Source organism: Aulonocara sp. 'chitande type north' Nkhata Bay, linkage group LG2 (genome assembly GCF_057382095.1).
Source record: "Aulonocara sp. 'chitande type north' Nkhata Bay isolate Kocher_YH1m ecotype deep benthic linkage group LG2, A_spYH_male_GT1.1, whole genome shotgun sequence".
NCBI lineage: Eukaryota > Metazoa > Chordata > Actinopteri > Cichliformes > Cichlidae > Aulonocara > Aulonocara sp. 'chitande type north' Nkhata Bay.
In genome coordinates this window covers 3,364,858-3,381,106 of record NC_141345.1, presented here as the reverse complement: position 1 = coordinate 3,381,106, position 16,249 = coordinate 3,364,858, and the positions used below count along the sequence as shown (strand labels likewise).

At 38.2% G+C, this 16,249-nt stretch overlaps 2 protein-coding genes across 2 annotated transcripts; both read right to left on the bottom strand.

Annotated features, from left to right (window-relative positions):
- Positions 1-2,527: 2,527 nt before the first annotated feature.
- On the bottom strand, positions 2,528-4,205 carry cd40lg (CD40 ligand). The gene is made up of 4 exons (XM_086262196.1): positions 3,826-4,205; positions 3,454-3,481; positions 3,253-3,354; positions 2,528-3,149 (listed from the first exon to the last, which is right to left on the bottom strand). Exons 1-4 carry the CDS (start codon positions 4,186-4,188, stop codon positions 2,782-2,784), a joined length of 861 nt encoding a protein of 286 aa, XP_086118322.1. The 5' UTR covers positions 4,189-4,205; the 3' UTR covers positions 2,528-2,781.
- Positions 4,206-6,114: 1,909 nt separating this feature from the next.
- On the bottom strand, positions 6,115-11,459 carry tmtops3a (teleost multiple tissue opsin 3a). Its single transcript, XM_086263824.1, has 4 exons — positions 11,087-11,459; positions 10,183-10,511; positions 6,945-7,178; positions 6,115-6,327 (listed from the first exon to the last, which is right to left on the bottom strand). Exons 1-4 carry the CDS (start codon positions 11,457-11,459, stop codon positions 6,115-6,117), a joined length of 1,149 nt encoding a protein of 382 aa, XP_086119950.1.
- Between the last annotated feature and the right edge of the window lie 4,790 nt (positions 11,460-16,249).

Below are 16,249 nucleotides of genomic sequence, written 5' to 3'. Positions count from 1 at the left end.
TGTTCACCCAAGCATTTCATTGTGGTGTTGGCTTTTTAGATATTGTTCTGCTGCCTTTATGTCTGTCTTTGAATAAACTACACTGATATGTACAGGCAGGAAAAAAAAATCCCCCGGCTTTAAGCTGAGGGAAAATAAAATTTTTTTTGTATCACATAGGAGGAAAGATTACTTTCGTAAAAGAGCACGCCTTGAGAATTTAGATGTTTTTGTTTTGCAGCTTCTATGGTATCCTTGTGGGTTCCTGTTGAGCTGATGGAGAGAGGAAATGGAGACGATTTGTCGGTGTAGAGTAAAGCTCAGCTATTTGTTGGGTTTTTTTGGTTTTTTTTTAAGTGCCTCCTGAAGGGGTGAATAAACTAAATATTGCATAGTGAAATATCATGGGTGGTGTGCTGTAATAAATGGCTCAAGCTCTTAGTGTGTCTAAAAAGAAAACAGCCTCTTGAGGACTCTCAACGGTACATTTCCTTATGTGGTTTTAGCGTGTGCACCGTCAACACTGTTTCCTTATCTTACTGCACTGCAGAGAGGCAGTAGATGCTTCTGAAATGCAATAAGTGACTGCTTTACTAACTGACCCTCTGGGTTGGTCCCAGCATGGTGGGCCCAAGTTGGAGAAATTGCAATAAAAAAATACAATTTATTGACCAAAAAAAGTTCAAGTTAAGTATTCATTATATTTCATTTTCCTTTATTTAATGAAGTCTCTTGATGGTGATCAAATTTAAACTTATTAAAAATGAAAATGTATCCTATCGTATTACTGTATGTGAAGTGCTGTTCGCATAGATCTCGTGCGCCTCTTTACAGAGACTGAAGCACTGTGTATGATACAGGGCAGCACTGGTACATCAGTAACAGGGTCACGGTCTAGCTTGAGCATGGCTGCGGGGTCATGCCTGCTCAGGTGCTGAAGCTGACCTGTATTATTTGAATTGGGACACTGATAGCATCTAGATTTTATCCGGCATTACTGCTGCTTCCTGTACAGATGTGTGAGTCCGTCTCGTCACGTTCGCTGCTGAGAGTAACATTACCGCTCTTTCTGTAAAAACTGCTCTCATAAGCACCGCATACTGTAGTTTCAAATTCCCAATAGTCTCAGTGAGTACTTACTGGTGGAAAGGGGTTGAAATCCAATTTTTAACCCGTTTATCTGAAATCTTTTCTCCAGACCACTGTGTGTTTTTGTTTTTGAAAGACTGTTCTATGCAATTATTGTTGTTGCAAGTATTGTAATGCTTTTTTTTTTTTCTAGATACCCTGTACTTTATGTTTGGTATGATCATTCTTTTATTAAAACTTTAATATAATACGTGGAGCTCAGCATTTGGTATTGATTTATCCAAGTGAGTAACGGAAAACTCCTTAAGATTTCTACTAACGGCACGAACAGCGTTCCTTCATTCACACTGGAAATCCACAGAGAGAGGCTTTTCCATGCTGTGTTCATCATGTGTGTGGTTCAGGAGTGTGCATGTTGCTCAGATGCGGTAGTGAGAAACAGGATGGAATGAGTGACTAGAATAGATGACATTCTCTAAGAATGTACCTCCTCTGCAACTTTGTACACCTCCATAGAGATTCACACTTTCCATGCTCTTGTACTCCACTGTGACAGTGACAATGTGGTAGGTTTTGTTATGTCTAAGGTGTTGAGGGTGTTTGGTAGAATTTTATATTACTCATCATTTACAGTATTAAAAAAAGAACTTACACTAGACAGGTTACAGTTGAAAAAACCAAACAAACAAAAAAAAAAACGTAGTCACCAGACAGGTTAGAGTAAAATCACCCGGAACTGGAGAGCAATAGTCTTCAGGTTTGAACTCTAAAAGCTAAATGGTCTTTGGATGGTCTGAACTGTATTTTATATTTAATGGTTTTCCTTAAGAATTACTGTATTTCAAACTGAAGTGGGGAACTTTGGATTTTTGAATTGTACACCGCATGTTTTGAGAGTCTGAAGGTTCATACCCCATTTATCAAAATAACTACTGGCTGCATGGGGGGTAATTTAAATGATAAATATGCAGCAGACTGGAAATTCTGCTTAAACCACCGGTCCTTTGCTTCCTCTCTTACCACTGAAATTGGTGGGTAGCCTGTACCTTAAGTGGTCCCATTTGGCGATGTGAGAAACTGCAGCTTCTCTTTGTGGTTTGTTTGTGTCCTAGAAATTGAAAACCATAGTGGTGCACACTAACCTAGAACATGATAAGCATCAGGGGTTTTACTGGTGATGAATCTTGGTGTTTTTACACCTGTTAAAGTAACCATCATTACATTAAGGAAATTCAGTTTTTAGGACTTATTCCCGAAGGTGTTTCCTTATGACCACTTAAAATGTTTTGAAAATATACCTCATGGTGGGATAATGTAACTCATACACGTAGAACCTCGGCACCTTCATCTTTAAACCACTAAGCCTGTGGTTCATTAGTCTGGATGTTTCAGTGTAATGTGTGCGTGTCCTTTAAATGTAACTCGTTCCTGATGTGAGGTTGATGCAAGAAAAACTGAGAAGAGTATAAATGTTTCAGATTAAATATTAGTTTCATTTCACAATCTATTTACATCAATAAATACAACATTTTACTAATCAATACAAAAACAAAAATAACTAAAAAAAAATATCTGGTGTAATAAATTATGTCTCTCAAATCCAAACTAATCCACGAAGATGTTTGAGCCAGCCAATTCAAAAGTGTTTTTGTAGATAAATCCACGAGATCCCATTCTTCAGCTTTTTTCTATTCATGTGTCCATGTATGAGTCTTATAGTTTGTATATCCCAAAGCTTGTTGCGCCTTCTTCATAGTCCACCAGTGAGAGGTCTTGTACCCAGAGACTCAGTTGGTTTCCTTTCTCCAGTAGGATCAGATCTCCCTGAGCGGCTGTGCACATGTGAGGATTCTTTGTGCTCTCCAGGTAGCAGTAGGCCTTCATTACATCCTCACTTTCATCTGCCTCGTTCTTCCTCAGCTTGACCTTGCTGGCTAGTGGGATCGTAGAATCGCCCTTGGAGAAGGTCACTCTGGAGTAGACGTAGTAAAAACCAGTCTCTGGAATAGTCAGCCAAATCTGTTCATAATAGTTGATGCCTCTAAGAACAGAGTGCATCGTGTCCCACTGAAGACAACCCGCTGGAGAGATAAAGAAGTTTAATTAAACACTCATTAATAGATTTTTGATAACTTGTCACTGCATTTTTTTATTTGAAAGAAAAAAAATGGGTAATATTCTTACGTGTTTTCTTTCCTTCAGCTCGCTTAACTGCCATGCGTGCTAAGGCTTTATAGAAGGTGTCCTGTTTGTCCATTTCCTGCTTTTGAGATGAGGGCAATCCATCTTAGAAAAAGAGAGAACAAATTTTTAAAGAAATTAATGCCATTACATCTTTTTATTTTCTATTTAATATATAAAATTTATTGATTGAACTGAATATACCTCTATCTTCTGCTGAGAAATGTTTTTCCTGTAGGGAAGAAAAAAGTAGAACATCAGAAATGGGTAAAAGAACTTACTGAAGGGAGGTTTTCATAAGCACACCTCGCCAGCATTTCCTATCTTTTAAATGCAGTCAAATTAGCCAGGTAAAACTACACACAGCATAAAAAATGTGTGAACCAAAAGATCTAACCAATTCTGCATACTTAACTTCCCTGTTTTAAAATAAAGCTGAATTATTTTAGTATATAGTCATGTTAAAATGTAATAAGAAGAAAACAGAATTTTGAGTTTAACTGTTAATTTTGGTTTTGTTTAAGCTGTCAGTTTTATACAATGGGTCCAAAGTGAATGAGAAAAAAAATGATTTACCATATGTTCATGGTAGTACAGGTAGAAGAATCCTGCAAGTGAAAGCAATAAATGCAGCGCCACTACGCCAACCAAGAACCGGACGAGAACCTTGTTGTGGCCCTGCGATGGAAGTGAAGCTGGGATGAGGACCGGCTGGGACCTGCTGCGTGGAGGCACCGGTGGTGGAGCCAGGCTGGTCTGGTAAGTGTTGATCATGATAGAGCGGAGCGGTGACAGCTGCAGAGGCCTGACGTCCGTGACATCCCATGCGCTTTTGAACTGCTCCTCTCTCAAGCATCTGAGTTTATGTCTGACTACTTCCTGGAAGGTCTCAGTACTTTGACATGCAGATGTCTTTGCAATGTCACTTGGTGAATACATGTGGTGTGCATGTTGGTTTAAAAAAAAAAAACCCTCACTGCATTTTCCTTTGTGTCAGCTATAGCATGTCTATAATGCTGCACATTGTAATGTGATTGTTATGTGAACCTGTGCACTTAGCTGGCACTACTTTCACTTTTTTGGCCCACAAAACCAAATCCCCATAAACTGTTTCAATTTTGTATATAAGCTGTTATAACATTAAAAGGTATTTTAAAGTACTTGTTTATCACATGGCACACACACATAGTCACACAGAAACACAAAGATCTATATTAAGAGTTCAGTAGTATTTTCACACCATTTATTTTCACATCTTTCTCGCAGACTATATCTGGAAATTATCTGGTCAGCCTAAATGTCAGAAGCAGACAAACGTAACACTATATCTAAGGCATTATGTATACTGAGCTATTCCTTCAAAAGACTAGTGCTATTGTTCACCGGAGTAAAGATTAAAGTTAGCTGTGTAACCACAGGATCATCGTGGTTAATTTTGGTTAATTTTTAACCTCAACCTAACTTTAATTCATGTTGACGAACTGAATGCACAGACCAAACTCAAACTTAGTCTAATCTGTTGAGAGTTTACTGGCTACAGTTCACACCATGGCGTGTCCATTTAGATATACAACACTGTTAACGACCGCAGGATAAGTGAAATGTGCTTAGTTGTGGTAGTGGATTTGTCTGGAATGAGACCAACCATTGACTCTTTTTTTTTTTTTTTTTTTTAGCCCACACATGTTGGTTAAGCTAAAGTGAAAACTGTTTAATGTGGGGTTCATACAGTTGCTTACAGAGTTCTGCATACAGCACAGTGCAGCGTGTCCCTGTGTAAGTCGCTATTAGACAGTGAATGTTTCATCTCCAAAACAAGTGGCTGGAAATATACAATAAAGAGTTTTTACACCAACTACAATAAATGATCGTGATTAAAAGCCTAATATGAGTTAAAGTTACCCAGGGACTTTTATCACAGTTTTATACACACTAATTATTTTCCATTTTGGACTCATGTAAATGTGAATAATATCAGGGGGAGGTTAAATTTGCCAGTGTGCGCAGTACAAGTGTTTCTTGATAAAAGCTGGATCTTTATTTCATAAAAAGACTGCAATTTAAAAAAAAAACTTAAAATAATAATAATAATAATATACAGTAATATACCATCTACAAAGTGTTACGATTATTTTTATGCAGCTGTCTAAACAAGAAATGTGTTCAATGTTTTAGAAATCCTTTACAACAGCCCACTGCCTCCTCTAGTGGTTCAAAAAATATTTTTAACTTTAAAATGATGTCAGTACAGAGTCTTCACATGTTTTTTGTGTGTCAACGGTCCGGAGGAAAAACTGAAGAAAATTGGAATATGATTTTATTTTGTGTAAAATTTTAAAGACATTCATTCACTCATGCACTCATATACACTGCTAGGACCAGGTTAGACCTCCTTTTACTATCGAAGTGCTTCAGTTATTTGAGGCGCAGCCTGCTCAGCTGATCCCGAATTACGCCAAGAAAATATCTCCCACATCACTATTTCACCAGCACAGGATTGATCCATGTGTTTGCTGTTTTTGCTAAATTATGACTCCGTCAACTGAATGTCGCAGCAGAAATCGAGACTCATCAGACCAGATGACAAGATTTTTCCAATCTTCTGTTGTACAGTTCTGTAGCCTTAGTTTCCTCTTCTTAGATGACAGCAGTGGCACCTTGTGTGATCTTCTACTGCTGAAGTCAATCTGCTGTAAGGTCCAATGTGCTGTGCATTTACAGATGCTCTTCTACTTTCTTTTGTTGTAATGATGGTTACTGGTACCTTCCTATCACCTTAAAGCAGTCTGACCATTCTCCTCTGACTTCTAATATCAACAAGGTATTTTAATACTCTCAGTCAGTCATTTGAAAAAAACAACTTTTTTATGGAGTGTAGTGAACATAAACTACATGTCGGCTGCAGAGCACAGTGTTTCTGGGGCCGCTGGGGATCTGGACTTGTGGGGAGCTGAGGGAAGCTTTCCTATGGACATGGAAATATTCTGACAACTGTGTCCTCGGAGTTCGGTGCTCTTCTCCTTGTACAATCTCAGGTTCTCCTTTGCACTTCATGAAGGCCAAAACACATCTATAAAACTGTGCAAAAGTATAGTGGAGAATGGAATAGAATGGTCAGTCACAATAAGTAGTGATTTGCAGATCAAAGGACATGTCGAGCGCTCAGTTTAACACTGGTAAATCTCCCTGGAAAGTTCAGTTCATTATATTTAGGATACATTTAACCACGGTTTACATTTAACCCTTGAAAACTAGACCCTAAAATGAAGTATTGTGTAAGTTCGTGCAACATCGTCATATAATCAGTTTGACAAAGGATCGACCTACTTTACAATAAATGACACCCCTGTATTATCTATGTTATCTATTATGGGATAATCAGAATCATGGCATTGAAATAAAAAAGTAGTAACGAAAATGCTTTTCAATTAATGGTTCTGAATTTAATATCTTAAAAAGATTCTCTTCAGGAGTCTCATTAGAAACACTGAAAACATATATCATCTTGGGTGCTGCAGAAACTGAGCTGCAGTTAAAACTATTGTGTTCAACTCTGTCAGTGACACAATGCCACTCCATTTTTATAACAAACTGGTCTAGACAAGATACTTTTAGTATATTGTATGCAGTGATATTTGAAATACAGACATTTCTCAGCAGTCCTATCAGTCTATCAGTTATGTCCTCACTCTCACCTGTTTGTTGAAGAAAACATAGATAACAGGGTTGACAACAGTGCTGAACTTGGCCAGGATGGAAGGAATCACACTAGTGATGGGAGTCACCTGCCCCGACCCACCAAAGGTGGCCATCAGTGCCACGATGCCATAGGGCATCCAGCACAGCATGTAGCAGGACACCATAGAGAAAACCATCAGCGAAATGTGGCGTTCTCTGCGCTGAGCTGCCAGAAGATTGATCTTTCCCACCTGGAGATGTGAGAGAGAAGGAGAATAAGAGGTATAGATGTAAAGACACCAGAAAATTCATGTGTTTTGCTTGTGTCTCTAAGAATCTTAGGCTTTTTCAGGTCCACTAATAGGCTTTTCGTGCCTCTTGCATATGCTCTTTTATTTCAGTCCCAACACATTTTATTTTGTGTGAATAATTTGCTTACATAAGCTATCTATCAACTGATTACTAAAATCCACACTTTGCGCTGCAGTATGTAGCATTTAAAAATCTTTGTCTTTGGTGCCCTCATGTGGTATTATGAAGAGTTGACAGTACACAGGTGATTTCCTACTCAAGTGAAGAATAAATCTTCACTGAAAGTGTTTTTTTAAAATCCAAATATACGGTATAATATAAACATTAATAACAAGTCAACAAGAACCGTTACTTGAACCAGCTCCACTTCTTAAAAGCAGCGAAGTGAAGTTTAAAGCGCACAGCAAGTTAGTGAGCTGTAAGTGATGGTTGTATTGCTCACAAAAATTAAAATATCAATTTTAAAGGATATTTCATAAAAACAAAATGAATACACTCAGAAAATAGTATGCATATGAAAAGATATCAAGGATACTTTGTTTCCAGTATATTGGTCAGACTTCAAGAGGATCAGTGAGGATCCCATGATCCCCATAATATCATAATATAATATTAATTATATGTGTTTGATTTGTTCAAAAATAGTATCAGTTTAACCCTTAGCTATAGTTGAAGCCCAACAGATAGTTTTGGGAGATATCATAAATATATAAATTTATAATTTCTATGATTTTTTAACTTTTTAATATATTTTTTATGAGATGCTTTGACCACATTATGCGTGTTAACGTTGCATGGTTTGTCCACCTCAGGGCGCTCTGTAACTTCCTTGTTGGCACGTGTGTGTAAAATGCCACAAACACTATAGTGGACAAAGCATAAATGAGCAAATAAATACATACAGCAAATGTTAGAGGAACCTGTTTGTGTTGTGTATGTCTGAAAGAGAAAAAAAAAGACTGAAATTTTGGAATACCAAATTGTTACATGTCCAAATATCAGTATAGGTATTAGTCTTAAAAATCCTAAATCAATCAGATTCTAGGTATAATGACAACCTGTTATGAATGACTGCTGGATCAGCAGAATATGTCCGATGTGTGATAATCAGAAGGGGCTAAAAACAGATGCCATGTTTTTAGATCTTGGTCAGAAGCAGTATGACCACATTACATGCCCAGATACGTTTCATCACATTTGTTTTTGTTTTGTTTTGTTTTTCAGATAAATCATAAAGCAAGTGGTTACAGCAGCATCTCACCGGTCAGTATTGATTTCATGTGCCCACCTCCGTATGTAATTACCACCGTGATGCTTGTCATGGTGATTTATGAATAAATGAGCATGTCTGGCTTGTGAAAGAGGCCTCACAGAGAAGAAAATCTACCCCATCTGTCAAATTACTGCTTATCTCTCATACACTCAATTACACCTCTTGCTATATAGGATTAGATCATGGCCCTCACTGCTCTGTCTGAACAAACCTCCCTCATGTAATAACTGTGGTCACTTCTGCATGACTGACCTTCTATTCTCCGTTCTCTCTCCTAAATCGAGCTACCTGCTGATTATGATGGTGAAATGGTTTTCCCTACTGCCTGCCACAGTTTGATTTGTCTTTGTATCTCTATGTGCTTCTCTTTTATCTTCTCCTTTCCCTTACCTCTCATGCAGTGGGAATAGATGATCATCTCACCCTGAGTTCTTCTTTGTCACTTTTGCTTGCTCATACTCAGAAGATTGTTGTTGTTTTTTCCTCTAATGCCGACACTATGACTCTGTTTACCTTGATATATAAGGAAACTATTGTTATGAACTTGGTCTCTGTATATAAAAAAATGAATTGAATTCCATTCCTTTGGGACTGAACTACAACATAAAATATGTTGATGCAACATGACTTCTCGCTCTTTAAATGGGATGCTGTTAGTTAAGAATATAGAAAAGACACAGGTTTGACCCACACCGACAGTGCTGATGCATATGGCGCTTCTCTTTCTGATCTGTTGGTTCAAGTTTTGAGAAGCCAGGAGACGGTTCCTCAGACAGATTGCCAACTCTCTAAAAATAGCTGATGGTTGGGCTCTGAGTTGATGCAGCTGAGCCCCAGTTCGCTGCTACAGTGATCAAGTCTGCAAAGCCGCTTTCTGCTCAGCCTCTTGGGTGCATCAAGCTTAAAAAACGGAAGTGCTTATATAATGACAGGTATCCAATAGCAACAAGTTGGTACCATGATCTACAAAAACCTTCTAGAGCATTTGGTGATAGAAGCAGTACAAGCAAGGAGTGGGAAGAACCCAACACTAACAAGAAACTCTTAATTACCAGTTATTTATCTATATGTATCCATAACAAAGATGGTGATACGGTGACCTAAAGGCATGGGTCGCTATAAACTGGGCTTGGTTTTACTGTCCTTAAGACAGTAAAGACAAAGACAGATTCAACCCAACACTTGCCCCTTATACATGGTCCCTTCTTTCTCCTCATTGATGAATTGCTAGCTTATCCAACTTGATTTTCCTTGGAATTACCTCAAAAACTCATGATCAAATTTTAATAGAACTCAGCCTCTTGTTAACCTCTAAAATCCGACCTTATGTCACAAGAATTCCAGTATTCAAGATCTTAGTCCTTCAGGGTAGTTACTGTGAAAAAATAGACAAAATGTGGTAGACATAAGCAAAAGCAGATTTCACACTCGTGTAAATTTCGATGAATGTAATTTGAACTCTGTTCTGCCATCTACTTTCGGATTCGTTATCTTACTATTATAAATCATAAAATTCTGATGAATATACAGATGACTTATGATTTACTTACACATAAATAAACAACTAAAAATGACATGGTAGCACTGTACGTGGTTGCATGGTTTTCTCTTTGTCTTGTGTGATCGTCCCAAAAGATGTGGTGAAACTCTTCATGTATCTCTGAACTCACCCTCCTAATGGCCATCAGGATTCTTCCATAAGAATATAGCATGAGCAGAAGGGGCAGCAGCAGACAGAAGATGAAGAGACACAACACATACAAGATGCTGGAGGGTGAGCGGAGGTGCCACTGGACGGAGCAAGTGGTACCAGGACCCTCTGGTCCATAGCTGCTCCAACCGAGGAGGGGAGGCAATGTCCAAAAGAGAGAGTAGAACCAAGAGCCTCCAACAAACAGCCAGGCCTTTCTGAAGTCTGAGACATCAACCTGAGAGGAATGGAGAACGGTGGTGTAGCGCTCATACGATAGAAGAGACAAGGACACAAGGGACACAATCCCTGTTGAAGCAGGAGTGGAGAAATGAAAAGAGTACTTTAGATTTAATCATCAGAGGCCACTTGCCCTTGCAGCACCTCAGGCTGGTTAAAGCTTTTACGATCCCTTCATAAAGCCACATTTTGCATGTTGTAGAGTCTATAATGATGGTACTGTCCATAATTGTGGAGAAAAGTAGGTTATTGGCTTTATGTAAAGCAGCTGTATAAAAGATTATATATTTTATATTATACTTAAAAAGGAGAAAGTAAATGCAACCCCAGCAGCAAAGGGGGGAAAGTATTTCTTAAGACACAGGTGTTCCTGTATTTTCCTATAGAGTTCTTTAACTTAATTAAAGTCAAGCTAATTAACAAAGATCTGTTTCCTCCTGTAATTATTAATTTCGTTTGAAAGCCTTAAAACTCAGAGGTTTGAAGTGCTTCTAATTTAAGTTTATTACATTTTTATGTTTCTAGAATAAATGACATCATTTACTCTGCTCTCCCACTACTTCTGAAACGAGACACCGCGGTCATAATTATTTGAGTTTAAAGGGTAAACAGGGAAAAATACTACTCCTCATGCAGTTACTCACCAAAGAGGGAATTGGCAAATCCATACCACTTACAGCCGTACTCTCCAATTAGCCACCTCCCGTGCAGGCTGGCAGCAAAACTGAACGGTGTCCCGAAAACGCACACGAGAATGTCACTTAGGCTGATGTTCAACAGGATGAGATTGATGGGCGTCCAGAGGGACCGAAACTTTGCGAAAATGAGCAGAATGAGAAAGTTGCTGAGGATTCCTGCCACTAAAATAAAGCCGAGGCATACTGCCACCACCGTATGGCCGGTCCGGCTCAGCCCACCGGGGCTGTGGGGCACCGTGGAGCCCCAAAGCGCTTTGTCTGTATTGATGCTGGAGCTGGAGAGGGAGCTGTCAGTGGTACTGAAATTCCAGTCGACCATGGCAGTGACACCGGAGATAAAGGCTGACGAACAGCTGGACACACACAAGATAACAAAGTCCCGGTGGACCGCAGCTTTACGCGCAGTGGGAGCTGGTGTAACACAAGTATGAGAGTGTGAAGAGACCTAAGACGTGCAATTCTTGCACTCCAATATATGCAACTACCCCCATTCTCTCCCTCTGCCACACAGACTGTTTGTTGTTGTTGTTTTTTCTTTCTTTCTAAGAGTCTCCCTAGTTTAATATAATCAGCCCTTTTGGTTAACATTGCCTGTTTAAATGGAATAAATCACCCAAAGTTACAGCTCCCCAGTCGCAATCACAATGCCTTTTAGGACGCTGTGCTGAGCTTGTGAAACGTGATTCAGACTCGCGTAATTACCCGTATTTCCATTGGGTTTGATCGTTTTTCATGGCGGATATAAATGATTGTCCAAAATAACGTTCTAATTTTATGGACAGCTTGGAATAAATTGCTTTGGCGTTCCGCTCCAGGAAACCAGACTTTGTTGCACGATTTTGCTAAGCTGTGCGTTTCGTATTCATTGTTGCTTCCTGTGCCAGACTTCTGCAAACTGTAGGGCACACAGAAAGTCGCCACAAAGAAAGTTTCACACTTGTTCAGCATTTTCTTTTTGCACCTTCCTTTACCAGTTCAATAATACCTTCTGACCATCCTAGCGCACCCCATTTAAATTCCATTAATCGATGTCAAATGCTCTCACCGACTCTCTGTAATCCCGTGCCTCACAGTATCCTTTGAATTTACTATCGACCTGAAACTATATAATTTTTCTTTTAAAAGTGTGCTTTTAAAGGTCTTTTGTTGCAATCTGTTGCTAATGGTTTTAATGCTTTCAAAAGCATCACATGACTAAAAACATATATTTCTGTAAAGTGTAGAAATAAATGTATATTTCAATTGATAAACAAATGTGTTAATGATGTTTACAAAGCAAATTATATTTACATTTCATTCATATGTTTACTTATTGAATGTTTGTACTTTTACTTGTGCACTTTCAAAACACTAATAATTGTGTATTGAATCTACCAAGTTGATTTTCCCTCATTTCCCTCAGGCTAGGATTTCCTGCCTTCTGATTGGTTAGGGAAGTCACATGGGGTCCGAACAAGGAACTTGTGTTGCGTTAAAGTGTGCCAAGAGTAAGTAAGAGATCTGAGAGTTATCTGTCTCCATCTTGCTGTTTTTAACAGTTCAGAGAGATTCAGAAGCACATAACGAACCTTCGTGTATAATTTCTATAGAGGAAATAACTGGTAACGAGCAAAAGCCGGTACCTAAGTACAGAAATAAACTTAAAACAATACAAAACATCTGGTATGTCGTTCTATCTATATATGTTCTGGGGTCTGAAATGTGCAAAAACATCAGTATATGGTTTTTAAAGAAAACCTCCTGTGCTTCTTTCTAGCTACATATATTATTAGGTTACACAAAACAAGCTCTGCTGGATTCACAGTTCAAAATCATCCTTATTTATGCAATACTTGGCCTTCGTGCAGGTCCGTTTCTCCGGTCCCTCTTTCTTATGAGTCGTTTGTTCCTTGTAAGGTTATTTTAATTATACCCTGTATAAATTTAAACAACAGAAATGATCCAATGATCCTGTAGAGACAGCCACATTTCCATTCAAGGTCTCGAAAAACCCCAGTTTCAAAATACACGAAAAGTGTTGTTTTGTTGTGTTAACAGTGATTTAGTCATCATTAAACTGTTAAGAATTTGAAAATTGATGATTAATCTCGGAAGTCATGACACACCACTCTCCCCTACATAAGTTGCCTTTATAAGATAAAAGTATCGGTATTATTATTAGTATCGACAATACTGGCGATGTATTTACCCGGTATTGGATCGATACCAAAATGTGCAATAATGCACTGGACTAGTTTGAACAGTGGGTTTACAGGTAGAAGTGTATATTCTCTGATCATCCTGAATATAAACATGCATTTTAAAATCACGCTGTGTTTTTTAATAAACAGACAAAACACATTAAAATAATGCGTTAAATACAATGATTAACATTTTTATCTGATGCTGCCTGGTGTGTGTGTGTGACAGTGTGCATGTTTACATGCTGAGAAGAGAGCTGCAAGTGTTAAAAAAAACAGCACACCTAAGTGAAATCACAACTGACATCTGACTAATACATATCATTCAGCCACCATCACGCAGGGTAAATCTCAAATGCTGCAGGTCACTGGTTCCATTAGCTCACATGCAGCAACCGTAAACTCCTTATGCCCCTCTTCTCTGCAACTCTGCAATCAGCATCACGGGCTTGTCGAAAGCTCAGTGGGCAGTAATCACTTCAGAGCCAATTGCCTTACCAACACCGGCCCCCAAACATAGGCCTTAGATTGGCCTGATTATGCTCGACACAAGAGAAAAAGGAGGATTACGGTTTCAAGCCTGCATGGTTTCTGAATCCACGCCGACCCCCTGGTGAGGCACAAATTGTCTGCTCTTCCCCCTTCACACCTGCTGCCAATCTTCTTTCTGCAGTGTTTTTAAAGATACCAGAAAGATCCTTAAATTGTTAACAAGAAGCCCTTCCAATCTGAACCTCTATAGTTCTTTTCACACCTGCTTCTTGTTTTTAAGAGACTGTCAGTCTTAAAAGAAAGTGAGCATTTAAGAATTCTCTTTGCACACTTCACTGTAATTGACTTGAAACACTGCAGAATTTTGTCAGTGTTGGAGACCAATATTTTTAATTTTCACATGAACTATATGTTCTTTAAATACCCCATACTGCATTGTGAGCAAACAACATCTTTACAGTAGAACATTTTCCCATCTGTTTTATATTGCAAAACAAATATAAATCTTATATAAATCTAAAGCTTATAAAACCTTAAGTTCTTTATAACTGTCAGTAATCTAACCTGATTTCTTAAATGTTACATATTACCCACTATATTTAAGGTAACTCCATATGAATATATCACATCTCAAATGTGTGTTGTATCTCTCAATGCACAGCCAATTAACAGGTCTGGAAGCTGTTTTATAGAGAGACAAGTACATTTAGAGTTAACTGCACCTTGTGGTAGCTTAGATGGGATTTATCCAAACATTTTTAATTTCATGCAGTCAAAAATCAATTTCATTTGCATATTGAAATTTAGAAAAAAAAACTGTATAGTGAACACATCGAAATCAACTGACAGAAGCTTAGCATTATAATGGTGTTACACAGTAAGTATAAAGTATTGCATAATGACGACTTTTTTATTTTCACACTATGTGGTTTACAAACTTTGCCTGGAGCTGAAAGTAGTATGCGTGGAAGTTGTGATACCGGCTGGTTCTGCTCACACAGTATTCTTTGCTTCCACCCAATGTGATTCTATCAATTTCCATAAGCAGGCAGGTTTGCTCGCCTACAGACCCCCGTAAGGCTGCTTTTACAGCTCAACCGCCATAAACAAGTTTATTATGTGCTTATTTTCTAGTGATAGCTGCAACATGTTCCTGCTCTATGAATGTTAAATGTCACATAAAGGTGTTGGCCAGTAGCTTTAATTATAAGATGTTAGACCTCTGAGTACAGACACCTGAAAGTTACCTCATCCTCCAATACCTGCACCTGGTTGTGCCTGTTGGAACAGTGCCCAGAAGGCCCATTTGGTAACCCATTCATGCTGTATTGAAGTAGCAGATGGAAAGAAACTAATAATAACTCAGCATCATCATTAGACCAGCCTCATAATGTGGAGACAGCTCGTCCTCCATCTGTGACCATGAAAAATGTCAACAGTTAAATATACTGTCATCTCTATTAGAAAAACCAGTTGGTGAGCTGACACTAAACATATTCCACTCAGAGTTATCATGGGCTGCATATAAATAACAGTGTTTTCAAAGAAACATAGTTAGTCTATATGGAAACGGATGTAAAACGGCAGCAGTAATGCTGAACTTATCGCTGAAAATGGTCAAAAGTCAAATTAAAGCTCTCAGAAAATGACACATGACGCATATAAAAGTTCTTTTTTTAAAGTCAAAATTCGCACAATAGGATGACAAAATAAGTAAGAAACTAAAACATCCTCATCCATCCTACTCCAGTGCACCGTGACAAAAAGATGTCATTATTATAAATGTGATGATTCCTGCCATACTACCCTGCTGTGAAGATTAATGTGAAACTCATCTCTTTTTGACACTTTCTGCTGATACATGATTTCAAGAACACAGTGAATTGTGAAAGGCAGTCTGATTTAGCTCTAATTCGGCGCTTATTCTGCAGACTTCACACAGGAGTGGATCTCTCTTCAGTAATAAAATAGCAGCAGATTTACGTTTGTATTGAATGTGGGTTTAACTTTGGATGACAATTATTCATGTCATTGTTATTAATAATGAAATCTCTGTGGTATCCATAATGACTTTTCACTGTATGTAAGGCAGTATGAAATGAAACCTTTGTTGTCTCACTTATTTATTTATTAAGAAGCACAATGACTGTAAATGGTTTCTGACCTTCTTTCATTCCTTCTGGTTTTGTCAGACCATGCCACTCCGACCTGCAGGCCTTTTCTGCTCAAATAAGTTTCCCTGCTCTCCACTCACAGTTATTTTTTCATACCTGAGGTGTTCTTGCACTAAACTGATAAATAAAAGGAATTTATGTAAAAATGTATAATTTCTAAAACATTAAAGAAAAATCTAAGAAAATCAAAAATCTTGGCCTGCATACCTGGAACTATATGTAGATATGTATACTATACTTTGAATTTTAGGCAGACAGGCTAC

Excerpts from the sequence above, each read along its gene's own strand:
- cd40lg (XM_086262196.1), bottom strand. The coding sequence starts at position 4,188 with ATGTATTCACCAAGTGACATTGCAAAGACATCTGCATGTCAAAGTACT. Across the intron at positions 3,355-3,453 it reads TTTCTCAGCAGAAGATAGAG|ATGGATTGCCCTCATCTCAA; the intron begins GTATATTCAGTT and ends TCTTTTTCTAAG. Across the intron at positions 3,150-3,252 it reads AGCTGAAGGAAAGAAAACAC|CGGGTTGTCTTCAGTGGGAC; the intron begins GTAAGAATATTA and ends TTATCTCTCCAG.
- tmtops3a (XM_086263824.1), bottom strand. The coding sequence starts at position 11,459 with ATGGTCGACTGGAATTTCAGTACCACTGACAGCTCCCTCTCCAGCTCC. Across the intron at positions 10,512-11,086 it reads ATTTGCCAATTCCCTCTTTG|GGATTGTGTCCCTTGTGTCC; the intron begins GTGAGTAACTGC and ends CTGCTTCAACAG. Across the intron at positions 7,179-10,182 it reads TCCTGATGGCCATTAGGAGG|GTGGGAAAGATCAATCTTCT; the intron begins GTGAGTTCAGAG and ends TCACATCTCCAG.